General features: G+C 43.3%; 1 protein-coding gene across 1 annotated transcript; it reads right to left on the reverse strand.

Annotated features, from left to right (window-relative positions):
• Positions 1-437: 437 nt before the first annotated feature.
• On the reverse strand, positions 438-3,357 carry LOC136473223 (protein OXIDATIVE STRESS 3 LIKE 1-like). The gene is made up of 2 exons (XM_066470900.1): positions 3,030-3,357; positions 438-1,176 (listed from the first exon to the last, which is right to left on the reverse strand). Exons 1-2 carry the CDS (start codon positions 3,236-3,238, stop codon positions 708-710), a joined length of 678 nt encoding a protein of 225 aa, XP_066326997.1. The 5' UTR covers positions 3,239-3,357; the 3' UTR covers positions 438-707.
• Positions 3,358-15,126: the final 11,769 nt, after the last annotated feature.

Consider the following 15,126-nt stretch of genomic DNA (forward strand, 5'->3'; position numbering starts at 1 on the left):
TTTGGGTGTTGCATATGTTTTTTCAATGGCTTTTCAAGTGTTTTCATGTGTTTTTGCAAGTGTTTCAGACGCATGTTTCAAGTGTTTCTGTCTTCACACATGTCTTCACACGTATGGTGCAAATATTTCATCTGAATGTTTCAAAAACAGATCGGGTGTTGTTGTTGGGGATTTACATGCTGTAGCAGGCATCCAAGCGGGGGAAGTAGAGGGAGTGCAAGCGGTCTCCGTGTGGGGTCAGGAGGTGTAGGCGACCTTCGGACAGCGCGGGCGTCCGGACACGCGCATCCGTCCAGACGTCTAGGCACTAGCACTGTCGTATAGTTTATAGACAAGGTTGCCTCTGTAGCCTGTACACATTCAGGCAAGCCACAAGCCATAACCATGTCTCGCTATCTGAATGTCTGATCTACACATGATGGAGAAGACGATCCAAAGGTATCAGAAGAAATTGTTAATTTACAGGTGAAGATGGTTACATGAGTAGAGGCATTCATATTAGTACATTATGCTAATTTACAATGGAGTAAACAACTATTATACAAGCACACATATACCTCCTCGCCAAACTTGAAGCGCTCACTTATTTATCCAGAAACCTCCATGCCAACCTAAGTTCTATTATAGAAGATGGTACTAGAAACCTCGAGCAAAAAGATGACCGAAACAAATGGAAAATCCTCTGAATCCAAGTCTATTTGTATTTCCTATTTCCTATCATTGAGACGAACTGGGGAACTTGGCCTAGGCAGACGATGCAAATCCATCATCGACAATGACCTCATAGGCACACATGATGCGCTAGGCATGCAAGAGCCGGATCGTGGTGTGGATATAAAACCATCAGGTGAACGCGGAGAATGGAGATGCTCGGGCAGTTCGTGCTCTTCAATGCTGATACTGCTGCTGCTCCTCGAACTGCTGCTAGCCAAGGTCACCAAAGAGTTTCTACTCAAACTAGCAAGCCTCTTAGGGGGGGCAGTTTCATAAACTTGAGCTGCTGATGTTTCATGTGAATTTCCATACATGATGCTGTAGGCAAGGAGATTCTTCCGTTTTCTGGAGTATGGATTCTCTGCCTTAGTAATGTCTTTTGCAGAGCCTGAAAATGTTATAGCTTCTTTAAGGCACACAAATGATTTGGATTTACCATTATAGAATTTGGATATGCTGCGCCTGCCCAATAAAAAAAATATGTCAGAAAAGCAATATGTAGAAGCAATCATGCAGCCAACAAGCATATATATAGCAAAAGACCGAAGTTAACTGCCAGATGACTGGGTTGAGAAGTCCGACCGCATTTTTCCACACAAAAGTAATAGCATCACAATGCTATTTGGTTGATTTTATTGGGAAGCATATCATAATCCCTCCCCTACAGAAAGAATTAAGCATGCTGTTTCAGATTTCAAACATACTGTAGTGATAAAGAACAGGGATTTTCAGTTTCAAGAAGACCTTGGTATGATTTCACATTTCAGAAATAAACACCATGGCCAGATGATGTTATTTTAACTGAGTGGTGGTTTCAAGCTTCGTGGTAAGTGTCAAGCAATACTGCAAAAGGACCCTACTGCAAAGGCTTCAACTCATTAGTAATTTTGGTCGCTTGGTGGTTATGGAAGCACAGTAATGGATGCTTCTGTGAGGTGACCTCTCCTAATTTCAATGTCATTATGTAAGATATAAGGGATGCGACCATCTTGTGGAGTATGGAAGCTAATACAGCAGTGGCATTTGCATGTATATGTTGGTGGTCGTTTTCCTTTTTGTTTCCTTGGCATGGTCCATGTATTAAAGCCTGCACCAATGGGCTTGTATAAGTCTTATACTCTTCTTAGACTCCCTTTCTTATTATTATTAATATAAAAAAGCAAAGATTTCAAAAAAAAAACCAAAGGTCATGTTTTGAGTTTTGACTAAACAACAATCCAAAGCTGGTGAGACCATGGATATGCTGTGGGGGAACAGTACTTATGCTGAAGTGTATGGATGATATTATTGGTGGCTCATAAGCCAATAATTTATTTTCTGTGGTTCAGAGACACTCAAACCACTAGAGTCTTTGTCAACTGAAAGTTGCTGCTTAAGATTGGTTGGTACCATGTGAGGCAGGTCCTTTTCAGCTGCTTAATGTTTCAACCAAAATGTGCCATTATTACCAATATGCATTTTACATGCCAGATATCCCAGATGAATAATTGATTTCCATGTTCTACGTTTAAATCTTAGAAATGTTTGACTATTATGTATTGAAATTGTTGATATGGTTGCAATATTAATATATGCAAATACCACTCATCTCCTAAATATAAAAGCTAACTACTAGTCCTACTTCGATCACATGTCAAAGAAGACAGTGGAGCATTCCTTGCTGCATGAGCTTGACATGTCAGAATTATCCAGATGAAGCAAGATCCTACTTTGATCCTATTTCTCTCAAACGATACAGATATTTTGATAGTCTGATAATTATTTCAGAACAGTTTGCCACAAGGTCACTCAAACAAAATGATATATGTGAAATTGCAGATAGACCTAATTAAAAGAAGCAGCCACCGCAAAGAGGCATATGAAAACTATGCAAATTAACACCAAAACAATTTTGGCATTTTTTTTTATAATAGCTAATCTAGTCTATTAGCCAAAGCACCTAATGACAATTCGTGGTTCTACTACCTCATATAGTCACATCCAAGCCTATCTTTAATCTCACATTTCCTCCTTTGTGAATTAACAAAGCTAATATCTCGAAAATACTCATTGGATCCCAAAAACTAGCAGTGTACCATTTGTCAAAAGAAGCAGCAGAATCACACCGACAGAGTAATCTCTGTAAATTCCAATAAACTAACCTGAATATTTTTTTTAGGAAATTAACATACAGAAATCAATAGGGAATACACCAAACTAAGCAAATTAGAAGCTTAACTTCACAGATTCCCCCCAAGGAACCAATTTCTCCTGCAGAACCCACATCAGAAAAGAATAAAAAAAACAATCAAATAAATAAACTGGCAAAAACTCACCGAATTGGTAGCGCCTCCTCCAATGCCTCCAACCCCACGAGGCCAGCCCCTCCTTCTCCTCCTCCTGCGTACGCGCTCTGCACCTCCCCCTCCCCTTCCTCCTCCTTCCCCGGCGGCGAGCACTCGTCGCTGTCCCCGCCTATGGACGACGAGCTGCACGCCGATGCCGGCTGAGGTGGGTCCATCGCCGCCTCGACGTCGACCGGCATCCGTCCGACCCGAGTCGCCACGCGGTCGAGCAATTTCAGGGGCGCGAAGGCACCGACGACCGGACGAGGCCCAGAAGGAAAAGTTTCCGCGGCGAGTGGATTTGTTTCCCTGAGTTTGTAATTTAGTTTTGTGGTGATGGGGAAGCAACTGCTTCGTGATGGCGACGCCTAACTGACAAGGCTTATCGCTTCCTATCGCCCCTTTTCTTGCGTGCCACGGAGCGAATGTTTGCCTACTTGCTACTCGCGTTCGAAATGTCATAAAATTTAGAATTTATATATAGTTGCTTCTCGGAAGCTCACTGAAAAACATTTCAAGCAATATAAGAAAAACTACTTAGGCCAATTTTAATGAGAGTTTTATCTATATTTAATAGATTACTACATAATTTATTTTTAAAGATGTGCCAATGCTTTTAAAAGAAGATTCATGTACTCCCTTCGTCTTAGAAAAAAAATGTAATGATAAAACTTTCTGAAAGTTTGCCGAGTTTATAGAAAATAGTATCAGCATCTAGGACTCCAAATATATTTAATACAAAAATATATTTCATAACTAATCTAATTATATTATTTTGTCATAAAGTTTAGTATTTTTCATACAAATTTAGTCAAATTTAAAGTTTTTTTACTTCTTGATAAATGGGAATTGCTTTTTTTGTGAGGGGGAGGGTGTAGATGAAACCCTCCCGACTTGATTATCAACTCTAGACGAGTCATAAAATTAAATGTCTATGAAATAAAGAATGAAATTATACATTGAGGGTAATTGTTTCTTTCATATTTTATTGCATTATACAATTTTGAAAATAACGTTATAAAACTCTCCACTAGAAATAGCCTTAGTTGCTTTAGACATCATCTAAAACAAAAGTAGCCAGCTAAGGGCCCTGATTTTTTTAACCTTTTTTAAAAAAATATTTACATTTCTACCTGGGGCGTTATAAACCTATGTTTAGACCCACGGGGGCACCATGATCTATAGCATCGAGGTAACACGGCTCAGCGCCGTAGGACATGGTGCCGAGCCTCTTGGGTTGTGTGGCGTGGCTATTTGACGTGGCGTTGAAGTGGACGAGGCTCGGCACCATGGGCCATGATGCTGATCTCGACGCCAAGCTCGCAACATACAAGCCAAGTGACCTTCTGCTTCCTCTCTCTTTCTCTCTTTATCTACTTACTTCCTCTTTCTTTCTCCTTTCTCTATTGTGACATCCCTGTCACGCTCGCCGCCATTGGCCCCGCCGCACTCGCGTCCCCGCCTACCCGGCCACCTGTCGCCACCCATATTCCTGCCACCTCCCCGCCAGGGCGCGCGGCCGCACCGACTGCCTCACGCCCTGCCACACGACACCTTATTGCGGGCGCGCAGAGGCCGATGTCCCGTGGCAGGGCGGGCTGACTAGTGCCCGTCCCTGCCACCGTGTCGCCCAGTCTCGCCACTGCCCATGCCACCGTCCCACGAGTAAAATTTTTGTAGTATGTAATTTAGTTAGTTAATTACTAATTAGCATCAATTAGTGAAATAGTTAGTTAATTTAGTTCTTTAGTTAGTTAATTAGTGAGTTAATTTAGTGACTTAGTTAGTTAATTTAGTTACTTAGTAGATGTATTTACTTAATTAGTTATTACTAGTTATTAGTTACTTAGTAAGTAGTTAGGTAGTTAGTTACTTAGTAGTTACTTAGCTAGTTAGTTACTTAGTAGTTATTTAATTAGTTAGTAATAGTTAGTTAGTCAGGTAGTGTTTAGTTACTTAGTAATTGGATGGACCAGTTAGTAACCTTATATCATGGAGGAAGTGTGGTGATTGATGATTATGAAAATGTTTAATTTGTTGGAATGCAAAGGGTGCCTATCATATTCATGGCTCGGTCGTCGTTTATTGAGTTGGTTGCTTGGTCTCGGGAGGAGTTAAATTGTGATACAAATTGTAACACTCTTTGTTTTTATGTACTATAAAAATACCAACTTTTTTAAAATTTTAACTTGATACCAACTTTCTCACCCTCTCCATCTACTACATAGCTGTAGCCATGCCTCATCGAGCTCGGACACGCTGCGAGGGCGGCATGATGACCACGCCACCGTGGCGAGTCGAGCAAGAGGTTTTGAGCTCTAGTTAGCATAGTCATTTGGAATTCCTGAGAAAAAGATAGATTACTTCATGAACTTAGGCATGACAACTTATCTTTGAGATTGGGTGACCTCTAGGCCACCAAGATCAGATATGGGCACTTGCTTATCCTTGCTTCCAAGCAAAAGAAATGGATTTGGCCATTCATGAGTTTTCTTGCAAAAATGCATAGAAATGCATTAGAGAGAAAGTTGAGAGATTCATGAGATGCTTGAGCTAGGGATGATCTTGAGCTTACTCTTGAGATGATGGAGCAACTACCAAGCTTCATCTTGCATCCACGCAAAATCAAGAGTTAGGGTTGGAGAGATGATTTTAAGAATTGAGAGGAGAGAGAGCTCCTGAGCTCACCACGGATAGAGATGGAGATGGAGATGCTATTGATGCTTGTGAGAGGTGCTAAATCCTTCTTCTTTTTATTCTTTTCTTTCTCTTCCTTCTCCTCTTCCCCTTCCCTTTCTCTCTCTAGTTCATCCTTGTTCTTCATGTGAGGAGAGAGGGAGAGGAATGGGAATGAGTGTGTGGGTGGGTGAGAGTGAGATAGTGAACTGAATCTGCTGGCATATGGCTTATTTGTGCTGACATGTCGGACCAAAGGTTGGGAGAGAGAGACAACTCATCAAAACTAATCCTACTGAAAAAATGATCTGGCGAACCGTACGTAGAAATAGTGGAACATTCCGTTAGAACATAGATTTTGGAGAATTTGATTTAGAGAGAGGAGTTTGGCATTGAGGCCATTAATCATGTCCTATAGGTTGATAGACAGCTTCAGAGAGATTGGGATGATCACTTGGACACATTTCCATTGCATTCTTTCTCAAAGTATCTTCACGGAGTTGACTCCAGGTTGACCAAGGCTGACGTCTAGTTGATTTGGGTGATCCGATAAGGATGATTAGTGAAATTGGAGTCCTTGCCTAGTAGAGGGTACTAGGAACCTTCTAAAGAGAATGATAAGGTGTTTTTTCTTGGGTTAAGAGGGACTGCCAAAGTCACCAAGGAGGTTCTCGAGGAAGGTTTTAGTTGGAACGACTTTGAGTCATGCCAAGATACGGTTGGCTCACATTAGGTTGGAAACGTCTCATGCGAGGAAAAAAACAGCACACATCGGGCCAAAAACGGCTCACACAAGACAAAACGGCTCATGTCGGGCCGAAAACGGGAAAGGAGAGGTGAAAATGGCATGGTCGGGCCAAGCTGTTGCAGAACCTCCCGAAATAACGCGCTTTCGGAGGCGCTTGTCTTCCACTAGATACTAAGCACCCTGAAAGTTAGCTACATTGGACAGTTCCATCGAGCACACCTCATGGGAGAACTCGAATCAATCCACGTTTTACCTCCAGAATCCAATAATGAGTACGAGTTTACAATACTTAGTTCATTTCAAACAACCAAAGGTCTTGAAAATTATTTATTACAATACTAGAGTTCAGAGTGCGATAATTAAATAGCGGAAAGAAAATAAACATCTAACGGAAACGATACAAGGATCCATCTATGCCCACCGAAAGAATCCTCCACACAAGAGCTACTCCTTAAACTGCACCTACAACAGGGTAAAACAAACCCTGAGTAAACAATATACTCGCAAGACTTACCTGACTAGTGGGAATAGTTTTCTGACTCCAAGGGGTATGATAGACAATATGGGTTTGTTGTTTTTTTGTTTACGAAAAGCATTACTGGAAGTACGTCCTTAAGATCAAGTTTAATTAGCAGTCATGATTACTTCATTTGGTAACCATTCTAGGTAAGCACATGTTCTACTTTCAAGCAAGGGTTGAGCAATCAGAACCATTTCACTATCTTTCATCTTCCAGTTCTTACTACGGTGCTAGACCATAGCCAAGTCGTACCGTCTCACGAAAACGATAATTCATGAACCAATGTATCCCAGCTGGGTACCCCGAAACACACGCCCTGTTTGTGCCCCAGGCACAAACAAGACCAACCCATTCCAATCCTATCACGAGGTCTAGGTCCCCATTCAAACTTGGACTCCAAACCCCCACACTTGAGACCCGATCTCAATATGGTGCTTAGACCTCCATCTTTCCCCGCCTCCAATCAGTCGGTCCGGAAAGAGTCGGAACCCATGACAAGAGTGTAATGAGCCTTCCCGCTCCCATAAGCAAGTATGTGCTCAGGATAATAAGTCTATGACCTGACTACCATCCACAGCAATGGACGATCCTTAATCGACATGGACAAGGAAAACAGTGTAACCAAGCTAAGCCCCGTGGCCGTGGGACACAACTCGTCACACCCACCATAACCCATACCATATCCCTACCCGGTCTTCATTTTCCTTTCATTATTTTATCATGAGAGTAAATATAATAATCACCTATTGTGAGGAACGGCAGGTTACTCACGCTACCAAAAACCTAAGCACAGAAGCTACTCGAACCTACACTAGTAAGACTCATAGGATAGATATATCTATGCATGTGGTTTCCATAAAATTCCTGTAACATAAATGCACATCACATATATATATATATATATATATATATATATATATATATATATATATATACAACGATTATAAAAAATAAGGGGTTATGCATCGGGGCTTGCCTTGGGCAGACGCGGTGTCAGCCAAGTCAGTCGGTGGTGGCTCCAGGACCTCCTCCTACATGAGAATCTCCTTCTCATACTCCGCGATGATCTCCTCAAACTCACGATCTTCTATGGTCACTATCTCCACCAACTCGTTCTCTAATGCATGCGATGATGATGCAACACTTAGCATTTAGGCAACAGCAACTCTTAAAATAAGAATACGCATACTAAGCTACTAAACTAGCTCTAATGATTAAGGTACTAAGCTAACTACCATCTTCATCAAGCAAAGTGTTGGGTTCAACTAGCAAACCCTTAGCTTGGCAAATTAAGGATATATCTTTATTTATACTAGTGATTTAATGTATATTGAAACAAAGAGAATTTAACTACCCTAATTCTTAGTCCATTCTAAGGCTACAAAAATTACAGTGAGCACAAAATAATACAATGAAGCTACTATAAAAATTTTAGGACTAACATTATCACCAATTTACCACAAAAATTCCTAAAATGATTAATTTTAATAATTTGAAGCACTTTCAAATGATTTAATAGCTCCTGGTATCAACATGTATATATATGAACTAAATACACTAGCAAATAGATCACAATTTTAGAAACTTAACAAAATTTGTTTCACAATTTTTGGACACCTACATGATTTTATATTAATTACCAAAGATCAGCTCAGAAATTAAATTAGAAAACTATTTACTAATCCAATGGAAAATAAAAATGGATTCTCCGCGCGGCCCACAATGCGCGGCCCGCGCTGCGCAGTGCGCGCGCAGCGGCCCACGCGACGCCGACCCGCGCGCGAGATGGCCCACGGTTGGGGAACCCCGCGCGCGCTGGCGCTTGTGCAAAATAGACCTCACACTTCTCCTAAATTACAACTAAGTCCTAACGCTATTTCCTATTCTCACAAGACTTCTCACTTAACCCCTCGACCTTTCCCTAATTCACCCACGCGCACCCCCAGTGACTCATCGCACGGTGGCGCAGTGGGCGGTGGCATAGCGCGGCTGCGCCGACCACCTAGGGTTCGTGCCGGCCCATCAGTTAGCCCAACCTTCAACTATGGTCCAATCACCTACACCAAGCAGCAATGTGGGGTGGCGGAACGTGCTGGAGCAAGCTACAGCGATGCGCGACCGTCCACGGCGGCGCGCGCACCCGCTCCAGTGAGCTAGGGCTGCTATGGACCTAACTGACTCATGCGTGAGCATCAGGAGGCTACCATGGACTTGGACGAAGTGATGGTTGGGGTGGAGGATGGCGGAGGAGGGGTGGCCATGTGCGGCTGAGCCGTGCGGCGATGCACCGCGGTGGCACGGTCGCATCAGCGGTGACAGGGAGGCGGTAGTGGTTCTGCTGATGTGCATAAGGTGAAGAGGGAGGCAAGGTGAAGCTAGTGGTGCAGGTGAATTGGATCGGGAAGGACGGTAGGGGGCTACTCTCGTCCACGACTAGACATGGCCTTATCGGCATGGCGGCGGGAAAAGCACCAAATTGGAGCTTAGCAGTGCGTTCTTCATGGCTAGGTAGGGTTGGGTAGCTGGAGAACTTGATGGTGAAGCCGCAGACATGCTAAATTAAATGGAGGTGATCACTCGATGTCTAACGTGCTGGTGTGGCTCCGATGGTGGCAGCAGAGAGAGAGAGATGGGGCACGACCGGTGGGCTTAGCTTGTGCTCGCCTTGGCGAGATGTGGCCAGTGTGATCGGGGAGACACGCACACAAACGCTATGGACAAGCACGTGCATCCACGATAGGCATGGCCCACGTGGCCACAGTGTCATAAATGACATAGCGACGGCGAGCTCGACCACGTGCGCATGGCATCTAACCGGACCCATAGCGGGGTAAGGGTACAACGGATAGGCATGGACATGATGGTGATGCGATGGCGGCGGTAGTGGCTACATCGCAGCATGAGGTGGGTCGGCAGTGTGGCAGGGCAGACGGTAGCACCGCTCGGCCGCGCGAGCATCAGCAGCGCAGCACGGCGCCACGATGACAGCAACCTCGCGTGGTAGCGTGCGTGCACACATGGGTTGAGCTAGTGAGGCGACGTCGCGCTCCTAGGACATGGTGACCATGCGCACCCGGCCAACCAACCCAAGAATGTGTTGCGCACGAAATTTAAAGCACCCATAACAACTAAAGAGTTGCTCTTGAGCCTAAACCATCTTCACCATGCTCCAGAGAGCATATCAGGCTACCAACCCAAGCTAAAACATGACACCACCTCCTAACTTGATTTCACAAAATAAATCGCCAAACATTGCATTGTCTTGCTGCTTATATATACTTAAATTCTTCTAAGTCCTTGAGCTGAATTTGATTTCAAGTTCCATTTTTGGGCTGTTAGAAATGTTAGCTAGCAATGTTATTTTCCATAGCAAGTATTTCATTGTCATCTACAAAGTTTGTACTTCAAACTTTATTTAAGCATCACACACATGTTCTATAGTATTTTTGTTCCATAAAAAATGGTTTAAAACCCTACTTGATAATTGCCTAAGTTATGGAATAACTTCTCATTCAGCATTTTTATTGATCATTTTAGGTTGCAATACTTCATCTATTCATTCCATCACATGCATTATCACGTAAACATGATGCTCATGACATGGTTTAGTAATTTGTTTAGGATGTAACATCAAGGGTGTTACACAAGCTGTGGGTGAAAACGTCTAAGTTGGTCTGGAAATAGGCCAGGGAGAAAAGTCACAAAACAGGCTGAAAACGGGCGACAAGAGGCCAAAACAGGAGAGAACGGATGGAAACGGACAAAAAATGGGTCACAGGGCCTAATCCCACTAGAGGCCCATGAACCTCAGGGACCCTCCCTCAAGGCTAGGACATGAAAAATCCAAGGTTCACTCCATCCATGGCCACAATAGCTCATGTGTGCCCCTGTTCTTGAAAACCTTAGTTTGTGATAAAAAACATGTGAAAATTGCATATCACATGGATTGCATGTGATCTACCAAAACTATGTGGTTTTGTGATGGGAAAACTCCCATAACTTCTATGAGGGGGATGCCCCTCAGGTATAGTAGGGGTAAGGGTGTGGGTGGCTCAGAACTAGGTAAACTCCTTTGAAACCACTAGTTTTTCTGGTGTTTTCACTAGGTCTACTCCACTAGCCCTTGATCATCTCCACATACCCCCCTCTGACCGGCTAGCAGCCTACTATGGCCAGCTTTGGTAGGTAGTTGCTGGCTAGCAGCCATAATGGGTGGCCAACATGTTGCCATGAGCAACCAGCTACTATCGACCAGACGTGTTGCATGGTGGCCACATGCTTTTAGCCCATTGTTGGACAAGTTTCGCTCACCTTGCAGCCTCGTCAGCCGGTCGGTAGACTACCATGGCTAGCTTCGGTGAGCTACTATTGGCTAGTGTCCCCGCTAGGTGGCTAGCATGTGGCCATGACCGACTATTGTTGACAACCGCTAGCAGGATGCCTTTGCATGAGTGGCTACATGCTTATGGCTAGTTGTTAGATATGTTCTGGTTGCTCCTACACTCTATGGACCTTCGGTTGTTGTCCTCGCAAGTAGACTCACTGTGCCTAGCATGGAGGGATGCTTTAGACAGCTTAACCATCATGGCTATGCTGGCGTATGAGTTGTTCTTGGGCCCATGACTGCTTGGAGGACCCCCACCAATGTGTGGCTGACTCCCTGTGCTTGTGTCCCTTCATTCATGTGGGCACCTTTTGCCTGCTACAGTGATAAATGCTTGTGTGCTTCTACACATCCCATGGGAAGTTGCAGTCGTTATACGTTGCCTTCAACAAGTGCACCCCCTGGGTGTGTCTCATCAGTTCTAGAGCACTTGTGGCGTTTCCTCATGCTACCATCCACCTAGGCCATCACCACCAAGGACACCTTGCTTGCACTTTAGTCTCAGATGTGGGTGATGTCTAAGGCCAGAGGGGCATTGGCGTCCCATGCCTAAAACTTAGACCATTTGGAAACAACGACTGCCAACCCGAGCGATGCCTCGTGTGGAGGCCGGTGGTGGCTCGTCGATGAGCACGTGCTACCTATTTGATCCTATCAATAGTCATATGCTTGTCTCAAAGATTATGCCATGCATGTGCAAGTATGAACTAATTCGAACTATGAAACTTGGAATGGCTCATTAAATCAGTTATAGTTTGTTTGGTGGTACGTGCTACTCGGATAACAAAAGTAAATCTAGAGATAATATGTGCAACAAACCCTGACTTTTAGGAGGGGCGTGTTTACTAGATAAAAGGCTGATGCGAGCTTTGTTCGCTAATCCGATGATTCTTGATAACTTGACAGATCGCACGGCCCTCGTGCCGACAAAACATCATTCAAATTTCTGCCCTATCAACGTTTGATGGTAGGATAGGGGCCTACCATGGTGGTGACAGGTGACGGAGAATTAGGGTCTGATTCTGTAGAGGGAGCCTGAGAAAAGACTCCCACATCTAAGGAAGGATGCAGGTGGGCAAATTACCCAATCCAAACATGGGGAGGTATAATACTGGGCGCATTAGTGTCTGGTAATTGGAATGAGTACAATCTAAATCCCTTAACGAGGATCCATTGGAGGGCAAGTTTGGTGCTAGTAGCCATGATAATTCCAGCTCCAATAGCGTATATTTATGATAATTCCAGCAAACACAAGGTGAAATATATACTAAAGATAATTGCTTAACTAAGCATAACGTTTAAATAAAACAGTGATGGTTCGAACATAAATCTAGGAGATGAAAGTTTTATGGACGGAACATCTCAACTAAACATAGCTACTGTGTGAATATCATAATTTTCGAACGAGCAATTTAATTACTACAACATAATCAAGATCTAATTGCAATTAGGCATATGACACATGATAAATCAATAACTCAGTAATTAAGCATGCACTAAATATGAAACTTTTACCATAGCACAAACACATCCACACTAGTCTACAATAAAAATTTCACTACATTTGGACTAATACAACATGCTTTATTAAATAAACATAAAGGCTAGATTACACCTACATGAAAAACTTCATACTAAAGCACATGACATAATATATCTACTACATAGAGCTAGTCAATAGATTTCCAAAACACATTTATTTTCCTTTTTATGTTTTTTCTACTAATTACTATGATTTTCCAAAGTTTTAGCCGAATTACTCATAAAAGAAAAAGAAAAAGCCTAATAAGACAAACACTTTGCTCTAAAGCCCCTGGGATTTCATTAAACCAACCCGCAATACAACACACACTATGCATCACTATTCATATGAGTCATAGATTTGCATTGGGAACCCTGGGAAAGTTTCTATTCTCACCCTCGTCCTTCTTCTCCCTTCGATACAGAGCAGAGGAGGGGAACGGAATTGGCTGCCAATTCCGGCCATAGGGCGACTAGCCAGCAGTGAGGGCGAGCTGCACGGCCGCACAGCAAGGCAGCATCCGACTACACCCACGCCAGGCCCTAGCCTGGACCGTAGTAGCCCGAGGCGGCCCGACCACGGCAGCTGGCGGTGGCCGGTGGACACAGCAGGCGACAGCGGCACTGCAACGTCGGAGGAGGCCGGGGAAGCGAGGTGCAGGTTGCATGTGGCATCGGCGAGGGTGAAGGTGAGCATGGCTTAGGCAGGGGAAAGCGGTGGAGGTTTGGTCGAGCGCAACTGGTGGTGGCCCAGCCACGCGCGCGGTGACCGCTGTGGGCGGCAGCGCTCCGGAAGGGCTGAGAAGCTAGGGATGGGCACCTCGGGTGCAAGATGGAGAGGGAGAGGTGAAGGAGTCCTCATCCGGGGCAGAGGGGAAGCACACAGCGGGGATGGCCGATGGCAGCTCGAGCTCCATGGCACTTGGCCACGGCGCGTGCATGGCGAAAAGAGAGCGTGGGAGAGCAGAGAGCAAGCGAGAGAGCGAGGGGAAGTAGGCAGCAACGGCTCGGTTCTTTCACGCGCGTTGGACAGGGGCGAGGTAGGTGAGATGAGCTATCGTGAATGCGCGCGATCAGCAGCGGCACTTTTGTTTTCCTTTTCATTTTCATTCAACTAATTTTTTAAGTTCTAAACCCGATTAACTCTCACCAACAATTATTTCATGTGAAAGCTCATATTTCATACCAAACCATGGAAACAAAATTACTAAAGCACTATTTAATTATTTTGCATGAAACAATTAGCCAAAAGTAGTATTTTTAAATGTAATTTCAGGTTTTTGCCGTTGGCGCAAAAAAGCTGATTTCAGCTCTAAATTCGATTTTTGAGCTAGCAAAACACTAGTTAACAATATTCGTTCTCCAATACCAAAGTTGCATTTTCCTCTACCCAACTTGTACTTCAATTTTTATTTAAACCTCAACACATGTTCTATATTATTTTTGCTCTATAAAAATTGTTTTTCAAACCAAACCATTATTTTATCAACACCATTGGGAACTAGGTTTTTCCATTTTCGTTCCTTGTCCTACTAATTCTAAACTAACAAACATCACATCAACACTTGAAACAAGAATACTAACACACTCATGACGTTCTTACCTTGCTGAAGACATAATTTTTCTACCCACATTATATATCCTTTTAGCTCTCAAAAATTTATTTTCCAAGCCAACTTTATATATTTTCAAACACGGCTGAAGCACTAAAGTTTGTTACTCGACATTTTAAATGCAACAAAAACTCATTATTTGAATTTTATTTAAGTACTATATACAAGTCATATTGTATTCTTGTTTATAAAAATTGCTTCCGTGCCAATGTTTAGAACTACTTATTCTACTCTTTGCGTTAGCATTTTTCATTAACACATATAGGCATTTACATAACTAACTCACTATAATGATAGATCTATCTCTCAGGCCATAATCTCAGTGCTTAGTGAGCTCGTAAACACCAGGGTGTTACAACCAACCCCCCTTGAAAAGAATCTCATCCTGAGATTCAGAGCAAGAACCTAAAAGGGAACAACACGATTACACTTCGTAGATCAGAAATTACACAGAAGATTACACGGCATCAAACACTAAACCACATGGAGATTTAAAGATACATGGTTAAGGGCAACCTAGTACAACCAAGGCTTAATCCAGAAGTCGAGATAGACGAGGACAATGAAGAAACAACAAGAAAATGATTATCTGAAACATGGCATATGTCCAACAGATCTAGAAACAG

Source organism: Miscanthus floridulus, chromosome 8 (genome assembly GCF_019320115.1).
Source record: "Miscanthus floridulus cultivar M001 chromosome 8, ASM1932011v1, whole genome shotgun sequence".
NCBI lineage: Eukaryota > Viridiplantae > Streptophyta > Magnoliopsida > Poales > Poaceae > Miscanthus > Miscanthus floridulus.

What these genes read in the sequence shown, in the direction of transcription:
- LOC136473223 (XM_066470900.1), bottom strand. Translation starts at nt 3,238, where the DNA reads ATGCCGGTCGACGTCGAGGCGGCGATGGACCCACCTCAGCCGGCATCG. An exon ending in GAGGAGGCGCTACCAATTCG is followed by an intron (nt 1,177 to 3,029) that starts GTGAGTTTTTGC and finishes TTTATTGGGCAG; the next exon opens with GCGCAGCATATCCAAATTCT.